At 41.3% G+C, this 14,573-nt stretch overlaps 1 protein-coding gene across 3 annotated transcripts in view; it reads left to right on the forward strand.

Moving 5' to 3' along the window:
* cdh8 (cadherin 8) overlaps nucleotides 1–14,573 on the forward strand; it is a 147,842-nt gene that overhangs the window by 116,382 nt on the left and 16,887 nt on the right. For all 3 annotated transcript variants that reach the window (XM_034220584.1, XM_034220586.1, XM_034220585.1), the window contains exon 7: nucleotides 118–365. In XM_034220584.1, the coding sequence (XP_034076475.1) occupies nucleotides 118–365 (248 nt within the window). The remainder of the gene's footprint in view (nucleotides 1–117; nucleotides 366–14,573) is intronic.

Genomic DNA, 14,573 nt, shown 5'->3' on the forward strand with positions numbered 1-14,573 from the left:
GACATGAACCTATTCATAATTGTACAATACCTGAGTAAATGTACAACTTTAGTGTATGTGATTTGTCAGGAAGCAGGGTGATACTCACTGCTCCTCTCTCTTTGGTCCTCCCTACAGGTGATAGATTTCGAGAGCAAGAGAGCCTACACCCTTAAAGTTGAGGCCACCAACATCCGCTCGGAGCCCAGCAACGGTGTGCCCTTCAAGGACACAGCTACTGTTAAGATTGTGGTGGAGGATTCCGATGAACCTCCCGTTTTCCTGAAAGCAGTCTACTTGCTAGAAGTGAATGAGAATGCCCCCATCAATACAGTCATAGGCAGCGTCACCGCCAGGGATCCGGACTCTTCTGCCAGCACTGTCAGGTAAGAGAGTGGATGCAATTTCACCAACATTGATTGTTTCCTGGACTTTTATCATTGGTAATCACTCTCATTGATATGGGTTGAAAGGGCCCTTACCCATAACCATGCCAGTTTGCCAGCAAGCCCCCACCAACACAGCTATAGGGACTGTCACTGCCAGGGATCCAGACTCTACTATGGTAAGAGAGTGGATGCCAGTTTTCCCAACATTTAATTGGTTAATGGGTTTTTATCAGCCTCATCATTTTGGTTTGGAGAATGCCTTACCCCTAACTATAGGAGTGTAACGGTTCACATAATTCACGGTTCGGTATGTACCTCGGTTTGGGGGTCACGGTTCGGTACAACAAGAAAAAGCAAATACATAATTCCAGGTTTATTTTTTATTTATTTTTGAACAGTAGTGCAAGTTTCAGTTTAAAAATAAGGAACATTTTGAAAAATGTACTTTATTACACAGTTAAAAACAAACCACAAACAGTACCACACACACTCAGATGGCCGTATAATCTATAATGGCTGATGTCAAACAAAAAGGTTCAATAAGCTGTAAAACTATATTACAAAATAAATAATAAGATAGTGTTTCAATCACAATCAATAAAAACCGGGGTCCTCTACTATTGCATAAGGGCGTAGCATTGTAGTTGAAAAACATATGCCAAAAGCTTCCGTTATTTATTTTGGTCTCTCGGCTTTCATGTCCATTGGCTTCTTAAAAACAGCGGGGAGAAGCTGTTGAACTGCTGTTGTATTTTGCCGGGCTCCGGTGATTAGCATCTGGATGATGCCTTCTGATATGATTTAGCATGTTTGGCTTGTGTTACCATTAGCATACCGCACCGCTGTCGAACAACGCCGGTGTTACCGAATAAAATGTGGGACGAACAACTGGTGATATTTTATAACGGTAGGCAGATGTATCGGGGGCGTGGCCTTTGTCGAATAACCAGGAAATACACATTTTGATCACTTCTTTTGTCGTTTAAATTCATCTTTTGGTATATTTGGCTGGATAGGAACACTTTGATGCACATTCAGTACCAGTGTGTGAGGTTGTGGTTGCGATGCCGATATCCGGACGCGTACAGCGAGGGCTACAAAAAGACACATGAGGTGACTGGGGATGTGTGTTCAAAACATTGTAAGCTTGAATAAATCATTTAAACCATTTATTTTTGCCAGACTTATTACTGAATATCATTCTTAGTGTGATACCAAGTCCATCTGAGACCTGTGTGTACACCTTCAGACAGCCTCCAAGTGAAGCACACGTTGTTTACTCACAGTTTGAAAGCAGCGTGGAGAAGTCTTCAGCTGTGGAGAGCTCCGCCCAGGATAAACTGTGATACGACTTCTGTGGCTTGTTCTTGTTGTCAGTCTTATATTTGTATCATATATCGTTATTAATATGATGTCGAGTTGATTTGAGACCCGTTTATACTTTCATACCGTCTGTTAGTGAAACATACAGTCTGTCTGAGTTGTTTACACCCATCTCCAACGCAGCGTGGAGAGCTGTGGTAAACAGTGATCCGCTCAGATTAAACTGTGATACTACTTCTGTGGCTATCAACCAGCGATCATGTTTAATATTAAAGACTACACACATATTTATCCCTTATCATAATGGTATTCCGCACTTATCCAGATAAAATGTGACTGTTTACTCGTTTTGCAAAGATAGAAGCAGAAATGTCATTGCTACATTTGCAGGGATATTTAGAATTTAAAATGCTGCTTGATCGTTAATTTTGTTCTCGGCAAACAATATTATGAATCCTCTATTCAAAAATATTATTCAGTGTCTATCGACATGAAAATAACAACAAAATTCATGCCGGACTCAAACCTGAGTCCCAATAGCAAAAATCCCTCATGTCATGCGCGTTATGAGTGAGCCATAGGTCAATACGATGTATATTATCATCACAGGTTATTTTCTCACATTAACATTGTTAAAAGACTCAACGCAGCGAGCCCCCCCCCCGTTGACAGTTCACTAGCACCCTCCCCCCCCAAGCATTCGAACGTGTCACATATTTTAACAATCAATTACTTAAATAAGCCTTTGATTATGTTCCGGCCTGCCATCTAGTGGCTCAGAAAAAAATTGGCCCAAGGCCAAATTTACTTGCCGACCCCTAGTGTAGTGGATACTGCCCTGAATGACAGCCCCCGTCTCAGGTCGGTTAAATGAAATCCTTGCTTCCCTCACTTGCGTCGTTTCCCTGCGTCTAGTCCCTCCCACCAGGGAAGCATGGAGGGACGCAAGGAAACCACGAGAGGCAGGGAAATGAGTTTTAAGAGCAATGGGACGTCCTTTCCTCCGGAGCGTCACGTGAAGCGACGTCCGTTTGTGATGACGCTGCACAGCTGTTCATCTGACAGCAGCCAGCTCTGTCCCCGTTGTTTTCACAAACACCCCCGCCACACATTTACCGACATAAACATTTGTATCATCTGTTGTAGACCCAAATACATTAAATAAAATAAGAACTCATTCTCAAAAAAGATAAACGCCATTCTTAAAATGTATAAACGAACAATAGTTTGATTAATATTGATTAGAGTGCACAATAGAAATAAAATAATTGAGAGAAGAAAAAGAGATATGTTATCTATCAAAACCCAGTTAGATTAACATTCATTGGATTGCACACTTTGTTTGTTTGTGTGGATATGTAGCACATTAACATTTTAATAGCACTTAATGACTGACTGAATGGAAATGACAATAAATGAAAATGTAAAACGAAAAAAGCGATCATGAAAATGCTTCCAATAAATGAATAAAATGATTTTTGACCACTTTGTTGTTCAGATATATCACATATTTGTAACTAAATGATACATGAATTGAAAGAAAACACGGTATAAACTGAGGAGTGAGTCCCATGAGTTTCATGTATTTTCTTCACTCCGCTGGGAAACTGCTCTCATGTCAAGAAGCATCAGATCAGTGCATGCACTGCCTCGTCCAATCAGTGAGCGATACACAGTAAGGGGGCGGGGCGAGTGTCTGAGGATTTCATCGGAGGATGGTCTGGTGGTTCCTCGGTTATCGCTCCTCCATTATCGCTCCTCGCTCCTCGATCCTCCGGCAGAAATAAGAGCCATGGGACGGTACTCAAGATGGTGCAGGCAAATCAACTTCCGGTGAGACCGAGGACCGAGGAGCGAGGAAATGAAAATAGTCGACCTGAGACGGGGCCACAGACTTTTTTCCCACTCGTAAAAAAAAGGCGTATTGGTCGTGTGACCGCATGCACCAAACCGTGACGGTACGGGACGAATACGGATAGCGTTACACCCCTACCCCTAACCCTGGGACATAACCCTAAACCTACATCATACAAGAAAAGTCTCTTCCGGTATCGTCTTAAACCAAAGGCTAAACATGTAACCTTGATTTAAGTCACATTACAAAACCAACAGAAGAATTTGGCTTCTTTTGCACCAACTGTACAATATTAAAGGTCCCATGTCATGGCCATTTCTACTGATCATAATTCCATTGTTGAGGTCTACTAAAATAGATGTATACTGTGCAATTTTCCAAACTCACATTGGTTTCTCAAACAGCATCTCTGTAAAGTATGTGTATTCACCGGTATTCACTCTGTCCTAAACGGCTTGTTGGAGCTCGCCCCCCCCTTCCTGTGAGCCCAGTGTGCTCTGATTCGTCAAGCGACGTGCAGCTGCTCGTGAGGCTGTGAGCCTCATGAGCAGTGAGGAGCCGCTGTGAGGAGCATACAGGGCTTCCGTGTCGGAGATAGATACAGCGAGAACAAGCTAAACTCATCCTGAGCACACACAAACACTCACAGCCGAAGTAAATACAATAAGTGTGGCTTGATATTGAGTAAGAAAAAGGTTTATAACGCTGTGAGCATGGGTCTGCGGAGAGCAGTTCTCCGCGATCCCAACTTAGCAGCCCGAAAAACGTTTACCCATTTAAACAGTCGTGGTAGATACCTTGTTTGTTTTAAACATCATAAATACACAAACAACAATGAATACTTACAGGTTGTGTACCCGAATCTCCCGCTGGTCCAAACAAAGTAGGAACAGCATCGTTCTTCAGTGCCCTACGCTGTACATATCCGGCATGAATCGCTGAAAGGTTTGGGAAGCTTTGTTTCGTGAAAGGCTGGCAGAGGGTGCGGCCATACTGGGTATCCCTACGTAGCGATATCAAGGAAGAAAATGAGAAATCTCCAATGAGGCGCTCTGGGGCAGCACAGACAGGTGTTTTCTGTGTTAGAGTTTTACTCGCTACAGGGTGTACTTTGAGGGTTTGTGACTCTGCAGACCGTTTACATGCATAAAAACCTTCATAACACACAAGGGGACGGGTAATAACTGGAAAAGCATGACATGGGCCCTTTAATTAATTCAAAATGGGAGTACAGTTTACTGTAAGTTTAACCTTTCTTTGTTTCCCATTTGCTATTGACTGACAGCAGTGATACAATTGAGAAAGAAAAAGTTCTTGAGTGTAACTTCAAGAAGCGATGTAGAGTATAGGTTAATAATGAGTCCTTTCAGGCTATAATGAGTTATTTTAATAAAAGGCTTGACACCAAGGCATGCAATTAAATCTCTTAATGCCGGTGACCTTTGGAGGATGTTGCAGTGTCTTCGGCAGCGAGGAAGCGACCCTCTCATTTCTACCAATGTAAAAAAAAGAAGTTGATTATGAGTTGAAGGCAGCACAACTTTCACATTCAATCTTTGACCAGCACTGCTATATTCTCCTCTTGTATGACTTATTCTTGGAAATACCACAAGGGCACCTTGAGGATAGGTTATACAGGCAATTTCTCTCCCTCCATCTTGGCATTTCATTAATTCTCTAGCGACTTGCTGACCGCATTCCAGGGACAACACTCAACAGGTTGTGTGTAATTGCCAGTGAGCAGCGAGTAGTCTGGGTTTCAAAGATTGGCTGCAGCTATAAAGCAGGTTCTCTGCATTCTACTTTTTTCTCCCCCACACTTTTCTGGTGGCATCCTCATGTTTAGTGATGAGATTGCCAGGACGAACTAAGCCCGAAGGTTGTGTGACGCCCTTCCTTGGTTAAACGTTTTTTTATGGTTAATGACATCTGTTTTCATCTCCGTCCTTATTTTTGCTGTCATGGTGATGCTATTTTGGTTGAGCAGTTATTTGTACGTTAGAGTGAGATACAGAGACCAGTTCAGCAAATGATGAAAGTAAATGATTAATACATTTTCAAAATCTGCAAATGGACTACTTAAATAATCAATTAAGTTTTATTTGCATTAGTATTATTTATTTTTTGTTTAGGCAAGGTAACTAAGAATGGGGAAGGAATCGGACACAGCATTGTCTTAAAAAAATAGTGTTATGTTATAACATAAGTCCAAACTAGTTTGTATACTCAACAATTCCTTTGTGATTATGTGCAGGTCATAATATTAGATGTTACATGGTAAATAATGTGGCCAACTTAATTTATAAGTTATGTATAGACAAACAAAAAACAGCTATACATCAGATTCATCTTGAACTTTGTTTATTGTGCATGTTTTTATGTGTGAAATTAGTGCTAGATTATTCACACAATATTAATATTTGTGTATAATTAACATTGTATACATTTTTAAACAACATGGTTATTTTCTATATTGGTATTTGTGACACATAATTCCAACCAATAGTCCAAACTATTTTATAAAAAATATAAAATCAATAAATCCTCCCACGGGTGAAGAAATAACCTGAGAAGTTTTTAAGTATTTAATTGAAAAATGATTTCAATGATTAACTAGTTGATCGATGAATTAACAAACACATGCACAGAGAAGAGACATGTTATTGCAAATGTCTTATTTTATCTTAAGTGTATACAAGTCCAGTACATTATTACATTAAACAGTCTCATACAATAATTTTCTTCTGATTTATGTGCAGTATTAATAGCCAGTCATGTGTTCTTTCTTGTTTCTCGCCTTGTACGGGGCACCATCATTGGAAGAAAAAGGGCCTACATAATGAATGAGTGTGTATGCAGATGACACCCCCCTGCTGACATGATCTACTCACACATTTGCTGCTTTGACACTGTCCAGATATAAACATCCTGTCTTGGCACTTTAATATTACATGTTTTGAGCATGATGCAGTGTGAAATAGGTCATAAGGTACCAGCTTCATTCACTTAGTCTTTTGCCTATTTGGATTCTTCTCTCTTTATTTGTTTTTATTTTTGCCCTGAGGTCATTCACTTACACTCACAGTGTCTATTTAGCTTTTAATCATCAATTTTATTTTATTTTTTGGAAAAGCCAGGACAATGGATTGTTGCTCCGGGGCTTTGTGCGACTGTCAAGCGCGCAAAAATGTTCTCGCAGTCAAAATAAAACCTTTTGAAATTGTTCTCAAGTACTGTTTTAACACAGCTCATTATCAAACTTTCCATTCTCCGAGAGAAATGAAAGACTGCTGCATTAATCATCTGCCAACTCCTGCAAAGCCACTGATCAGCGTGGAGAAGCAACTGCTCCAAGATTACACACACACAACCAGACATTTTGGTGCCAGTTTGCATTTTGTCACAACAAATGGCTTTGCCTCAACATGTGATTTTCTTTGAAGTCCAAAACGTACATTTTTTATTCCAACAAATGTTCAAGATGAGCGTGATCTATCACAGATGTCAAGTGTTTTCTTTCTAGGGGGTGAGATGAAACAAACTATTGTTACAGAGAGCTTAATATGATGCATCATCCCTTACCAGGCACCATTTGATCTTACTTCTCATTTGTATCAGCCTGTGAGCCTGAGCCTTGAGCTGATAAAATGATTACAGTGTGGAAGATTTTAATCCTTCCAGATATGCTGGCTAACAGAAGGCTGTAGCCTTAGTAACGCCTCTTACATGATGAGAAGGATGTTCTTTGTAATAAAGAATCCTCATTGAATAATCAGCCTTTGAAACATACTTTGTTTGCAGTGCATGCAAGGCTGCTATTAACAACTAGAAAATGCATTTCCTGCTGAAAATGCGTGTGAATGCTGTAATTTTTTTAACTAAAACCATACATCACCAATAATGTATAACATATGTGGAACATGTACATGAACAGTATGAAGTCTCCATCAGACAGAAAATAATAGGCTGAGACAGTCTTTAAACTCCAGTCTGTTTGTCAGTGTTTGTTTCTGTGCTGAGCACCTAATCATAACACCTGTGTGTTAGCCCAGAGATCAAAGGTGTCCATGGTGACGACGTTATCAAACACCTGTGTGCAGAGATCAAAGGTTTCCATGGTGATGTGCAGTGATCTGTGAGAGGAGAGCCTTTCCATTGATCTGAATGAGAGATAAACCTCTTACATTTAAATGTTTTGCTGAAGAACCGTAGCAGCTATCTGTGAAATGTCAATGCGTGGAGCATCTCAGGACCCTGACGAGCATCTGAGTCTGCTTTTTGGGTCAATAATGTGGCATTTTTGGCAGAATTCCTAAAGGTGTGCAGCTGCTGCTCTGAGGAAAGATCAGGCTGAATTTACAATGTGCCTTAATGGAGACATATTGAAAGTTATTGTCACTTCATGCCCTCAAGAGGCATTTTGTTTAATTTTTTTTTCAACCTAGGAGAGGTTTTCCTACGTTTTTCATGAAAAATGATGTCCAAGGAGTTTAGGGTTTGGGAGTTATTTGGGAGTTATGGCAGGTTTAAAACATTTGTTGGGCGAATTTCAAGCACTCCTCCACTCTGTTTTGAGGTCAAAGCACTCTAGACTTAACGAGTGGCGCAATACACACTAATGTTAAAATCTGAAGAAAGCCTCTTTACCAAGCTCCAAACTAAGTTAAATATCTCAAAAAGAGTAAGAGATATGAAAAGTCTGAATTGAAGTGTTATAGCTGAATGTCTTGTGATCATTTTAAAGTTGGAATTAAGTCTCTAGCCCAAAGTTTGTGGAAGGAGTTGCATTTGGCGCAAGGTGTAGGTAAAAGAGGACTTGAAGGTTCCCATTGAGTTACATGTTAAAAAAATAGTTAAAATAGCTGAATATTTCAATAAGTGTAAAATATTTTGAAAAAGTTGAAAGTTTCCCATCATGTGCTGAAAAGGCTAAATATTTTTGATATTTGGATGGTTTCTGTAGCTAAAAGTAGGCTGAAGTTATTTGACGGCAAAATATTGGTTGAAATAATAAGAAGATGATTAAAGAAATAGAAGAACTATTGCACAGCATTCGCACTAATTATTTCCATTATCATGATTATCCATTATTAATCAATTGATCATTCTGTCTTTAAAAAATATGAAAAATATGAAAGGTGGCTCCATCAAATGTTCTGCTTTATCTAAAACCAACCCTTCGAAGCTCAAATCAATTCAATAGAGAATTATATAAAACAGGTAAATCCACACACTAGATAAGCAGTCCCCTTTTTATTGTATTAGTCTTTGATTGAGATGATACTTACAGGGGCCCTTTTAATGATTTTGGGGTTTTCCCTTTTGTTCTAGATAGGTTTTTTGTGCATGCAAATGGTCTGCAAAGGCTAAAATACCTTTCACTTTCTGCATGTGTTTCCGACTGTTTCATCCTTGTTTCAAGCGCCACTTGTCGCCAGAAAGAGCGATGTTCATTCATCTCGATTTTTCAGTTTGCTATCATTTCTTTTGCTTCTAAAGTTTAAGATAATTTAGCCTAGAAACTCCTTGAAAAATCTTGGAGTTTGATGTGTGGCAATTCTGTTTTTCTTCTGATTGACTAATCAAAAACCCACAAATCATTGTAGCTCTTAAAACAGTCTTTGTTTAGGTGAAGTAACACTTTTTATTTAAAGACTACTTTTTTAAAATTTAAAATACATTTGATCAACCAGGGAATGAGGCAGTCAACACATGTCGCTTGTTAATCTCTACACTCGATTTACCCATAAATTACACTCATTAGCATACAATTATCGTCCTTCCTCTTGTCTCTTTTACTCATCTTTTATTTTGAATCTTTGTCTCTTAAGGATGTATAAGGAAAATAGCATCCCAAAAATGAAAGCTTAGGTTAGTGAAGGTTGATCTATAGTTGAGGAGTGGCAGCAGCTTCTCAGACCCCCATCTGAACGAGCTACTGATTAGAATCACTCTCTGTCTCAATCCCCCCCCTCCAGCCGGACCAGACTAAACCGGTCTGAGTCTAAACCACTCGGGGGCGGGTGCTCTGGTGGGCTGCCATGTCCTCTGCACTCAGGAGACAAACAAGCCCTTAGCTGTACTTAATGCAGCCAACCAACAACATTTCAGGTGCACTCCATGAAATGCTCCCAGTATTGCTTCTCTTTGGAGCCTGTGCTCTGTCGTTTTCTACCTGACTGATCACATATAAAAGGCAATGTGAGATCTGGCAGTCACTGTGGCTGACACACACTGCCTATAGAATCGCTGTGACTGTATTTCAGTCAAACATATTGATACTGTGACAAGCATTGGCAAAACTAGACTTGGATTTTAAACAATTCTATTTGATATCTTTGTTTTCGTCCTCCGTCTATTCTCGTCTTGGTGAGGGAAATGTAATGTAATTCTGTAAAGCTTGTTTCTTCCTGCAGGCGTCCTTATGTTGCCTGAGCACAGCTGACAGCTAACATGATGTATATGGTAATGCAAGGACTCATGTAAACTGGGTGGTTTTGAAATGTAATGTCGAGAAGGCCTTTTCCGCAGGACTTGTGGTTTTGTTATTTATGATTTACTATGGACCCTCCAGGAAAACCACGTTCTAGTAACACCTGTATAAAATGCGTTGGCAATATAGAAGCAGTCAGCATTCCGGCGAAGGCCAAAAACTGGGTAAGGAGTTGGGGTTAGGCTTACCCTAACCCTGACATGTGTGGAACTCCCAATAGAGTTTCTGACATGAAAACAAGCAACAATGTCACAGAGGCATTTTTTACTCTGCAGATACAAAAGGGAAAAAGCATTTGCTCTGTTATTTTTCTATTTCCGGTCAGCATTCAGGGCACGGCCAAACATGTGGGTTAGGAGTTAGGGTTAGCCTGACCCTAACCCTAAATCCGTGGTACTCCCAATAGAGTTGCTGACCTTTATAACAAGCAAGAATGTCACTGAAGCATTTTTGTCCCTGCAGAAAAAAAAGGGAAGGAGTTTTTCTTTTTTTTATCCATTCCTGCCAACTCATCAGACACTCACACAGATTACACTCTCAAGGTGACAACATCACACTGTGCTCACATACGAAGGTGCACATTATCCTTTTCTTGGTCGCTTAACCTTTTCAGATAATGATATAGTATTATGTCATACAGTAAGTACATCATTACAATTTGGATGTACTTTCTCAGTATAAACAAATTATGATATAATATAAATGGAACAAATAAATGATAAGATGTTAAACAGAATATTAATCACTTAATTACAATCAGGATTGTAAGCAGCTTGACTTAGGGCTTGTGTAAACTGACTCTTGCAAACGTTTAATAGAAAATGAATTTTGTGAAATTACTGTCAATTTCCTCGCTTATAAAAGTTACAATCTCACTTCAAGGGATTTGAGAGAAATAATGTCCTTGATTCTAAATGTACTAGCAAAGTCTCCTATTGACATGAATCCCTAAAGCTAGAGGTCACAGATCTTTTCAGTGTTTTCCTGTCAGTTTGCACCTCATTGTGAAACACAACCCATTATGCAGCAGTGTGATCAATGCTCGAGGTTCTATAGTGCAGATGTTGTGGATTGTTATAGTGAGCATGTAGTTGGGTTCATTAGGCCTATACATTGGAACATATTATTACATATGTTTGCTCTTCCTTTTTGTATGACATGTAATTACCTTTATAATATACCTGTATGATGTACAAGAGTTAGTTGCGGAAAGCTTTAACACTTGCTACGCAGCGCCTGGTAAATATTAATGGAGAAAATCCTATGACACGCATTATGTGATGGAAAGCGAAAATTCACTGGGTAGCATGAGCAATGACCGGGACTAAAGAGACAAAAGATTGCCACCCACAGAAACTCAAACAGAGAAGACGTCCGGGCCACAGTTTGATTGACAGATGATCTTCCAGAAAAACGGAGCAGAGAAGCCACATCAATGAGCCAAGGAACTGCAACTGAGTTAGGAAAAAAAGAATGATGTCACTGATTACAGCTTATCTATTTTTCTGCAGTGAACAGCTTCTGTCACACTGATGCATTTGAATAGCTTGTTATGTTTCTATATTGAGGTTGAATAAATTGTGCTGCGGAGGACGCAGGTTCTAATCCCGCCTAAGGTCATCCCCTCTATCTCCCCCTTTCAAACTTGTATTTCTAAAAAAGGATAAACTGGCCAAAAAAATCATCTTTAAAAAACGATATTTTTTGGTGGTTTCCAATATGTTTTACAAACTGCCTCCCTGCAAGGTTAAACTGTTAGACTGAGGTCATCCCAATGGTGTTTAAAGTCATGTGTAAAGTAAAGCAAAGCTGAAACGAGGCGACACACACTGTCACATCACACTCAGGGAAACCGCGCACGTACCACGCTGGATATCATTTTTTTATTTGCTTTTAATTCTTTTCACATCACGTTGTCAGTTTGAGTGACAGGTGGCAGAACATTTCAGGGTCTGTCTCCTCGCTTCCACGTGAGGCTGTCAGAGTTTGACTGGGATCCACTCAGTCTGCGGGAGTGAGGCTGCTCCCAGGTGGTTTGCTGCTGTCTGCCTGTCTTGAAAGTGCTTTGCGTCTGCAGGGCAGGAGAGAAAAGAGAGGGAGAGATGGGGGGGTGGGCGAGGGAGGGTTTGTGGGCTGGGAGTGGGTCCTTATGGACCTCTCCCAGCCCGGCGTCTAGAGGATTTTACACCATTTCATCTCAGAAATGGAAATGTCACGGCTCGGTACATCTCCCCAACAATTGGAATCTGGGCCAGTGGTTTTATTTATTTAATTTCCTCCCGTTCTTGTATAAGCAGCGCCCTCCTTCATATCAATTGTTGTTATTGTGGCTTTCTGTGCTTTTCTCTTTTCCATCTCTCTGTATCCCTTCTTCCCTTTATAGCAACACTGGAGGGTTCCTGCCAACAGGTCTGCACTGATAGGGATGAACGGCTCTGCTGCAAGACCCGGGGTTAGGAGGGAAGGGTGAGCGGGGCGCCTGGTGTAGAGGGACGGCTGTGTGGGGACAGGGGGGCCGCGGAGAATTGGATAGGGGGATTGGATTAGGGAGAGCTAGAGACCCAGCTGGATAGAAAATAAAATACTTTGTGACTGTCGAGTGGGTAAGAGGGGGACGAGATTGTGAGGGAAGATGGAAGAGAAAGGAAGGGAGACAGTTTGTCCTGGAGGAACGGAAACACGTGGCCTTGTGTTTTAGGTGGGTAGGATGTTTGTGACAGTTACGCATAATGGAAAATGAAGCCAAAGATGACCCATAATGACAGATCCTTTTTTAAACTCAGTTTCGTGTGGGCTCGTCCAAAGAATCTGGCTCTGCGTGCCGCTACATGAAGGAGCGATTTCACAGCTTCCAGTAGCACCCGCAAATTCTCTTTCATGTGCATTTCAATTTTTCTTACCAACTGCTAGAGTATTTATTTTTTTCCTGAGGAGTTGAATGTCACTGCCACTGTATCCTTAACAGACGTTTCAAACAGTCAGTGTGTCAGAGGCAGGGTCACAGAGAAACTGAATCAAGAAAAGGAATTTATTTGTTTGTTATTTAAAAGTCTACTCCTTTTTAAATGAGTACTTAATGTGTTGCTTCATGACCTGCACATGGCTAGTGGTTTAAAAAGCAAACAAAATCATTTAGATCAGACAAGGTCACACAAAGCAAGCCGGTCATCTCCATTACATCAATTACCCCCCTCCCCCGCACTGTGTTGTTAAATCTCATGTGTGACCCAATGCTGTCCTAACTCATTAATGCAAAGCCTTTGGGGGCCATTGAGTGTTGTTAACCCTGTTTGGGATCTGTCAACACCCCATATTTTATTCTGACATGACACATACTAATGGTCTTTTTTCTGTGCATGAGGGAGGTGTAGCAACGATTGGGGGGGAGGGCTTCTCTGACCTTATTAGGCTGTAATGCCCTATGTTGCTCAGGTTTAGGCTGTAATTATTCCATAGATAATATTGATTTCTTACTTTCTTTTTATGTAAATCACTATGCAGTCCATATGGCAGGGCGTGATCTGAACTGAAACCTATTTATGTAATACGGTAATAGTTTGATCAACTGAAGCCATCAAATCAGTTGCTCTACCGTGCGTAAAGTGTTTGCAAGAAGGATTAGAGGTGTGAGAGAAAGTAGATTGAGTTGACAGCATGGAGCAACAAGTTCTCATTCATAACACTCTGTTCGATGTCTCACTATGGGATGCGTCTCATCACGGAGCAAACAGAAGCATCAATCTCATTACGCCAATCCTGATTGGCTGGAGATCTTGACGTCAGCGTCAGGGAAATCACCCCCTATAAGTAGCTTGCGCCACAACGCATGCGCCATTCAAACACCTCTTCTCGCTTCAGAGCACATCTCTATGGTAGCCGGACAAGCTTCACGGTCCACAGACTGAACCCAAATATCCATTTCGGTCGATGGGCGCTTGCCGGCTACTCCTTCTGCTTCGCAGGAAGACGGTAATTACTAACGCTAGTTATTGTTGAAATCGACCTCGCCGCTCTCTTTCCCCGGAAAGTAAGCTAGGTCTGACTTTTTTCAAGCTAGCGTTAGCTTGCTCCCTCACTACCGACACCACGGTAGCGAGGAAGTCTTTTCTTTTCTCTTCCCCACGGAGGAGGAAAGGATTAAAAGGAGCATACTGCCACACCAGTCAGTATTCTCTGGGAATAAAATACCCACACCGTCCTTTTCTCCGGATTAAGGACAGGGTGGTTACCTCTTTTTCTCCCAACCTACCTGTTGAGAGCGGGTCCTCTCCACGCCACGAGGCGAACAAGATGGACGCCCCTCTCCCTCACACCTGAGGAGTCAGGGACTCGGTGGCTCGACTCTGCGGCTGCGGGTTGAAGATCTCGGGCACAGACACACACCAGGTCTGCTCGTCCTGCCTCGGGCTGGAACACGCCCGAGGCGCTATCGACAACCCCGGCTCGTGCGGACATTGTGTCCGCTTCATCATAAAGAGCCTCCGCCGACGGCTAGCACGCCAAGCTAGCCTGTCGGAGCAGGAACCCCCCATGT

This window comes from Gymnodraco acuticeps, unplaced genomic scaffold (genome assembly GCF_902827175.1).
Source record: "Gymnodraco acuticeps unplaced genomic scaffold, fGymAcu1.1, whole genome shotgun sequence".
Taxonomy (NCBI): domain Eukaryota; kingdom Metazoa; phylum Chordata; class Actinopteri; order Perciformes; family Bathydraconidae; genus Gymnodraco; species Gymnodraco acuticeps.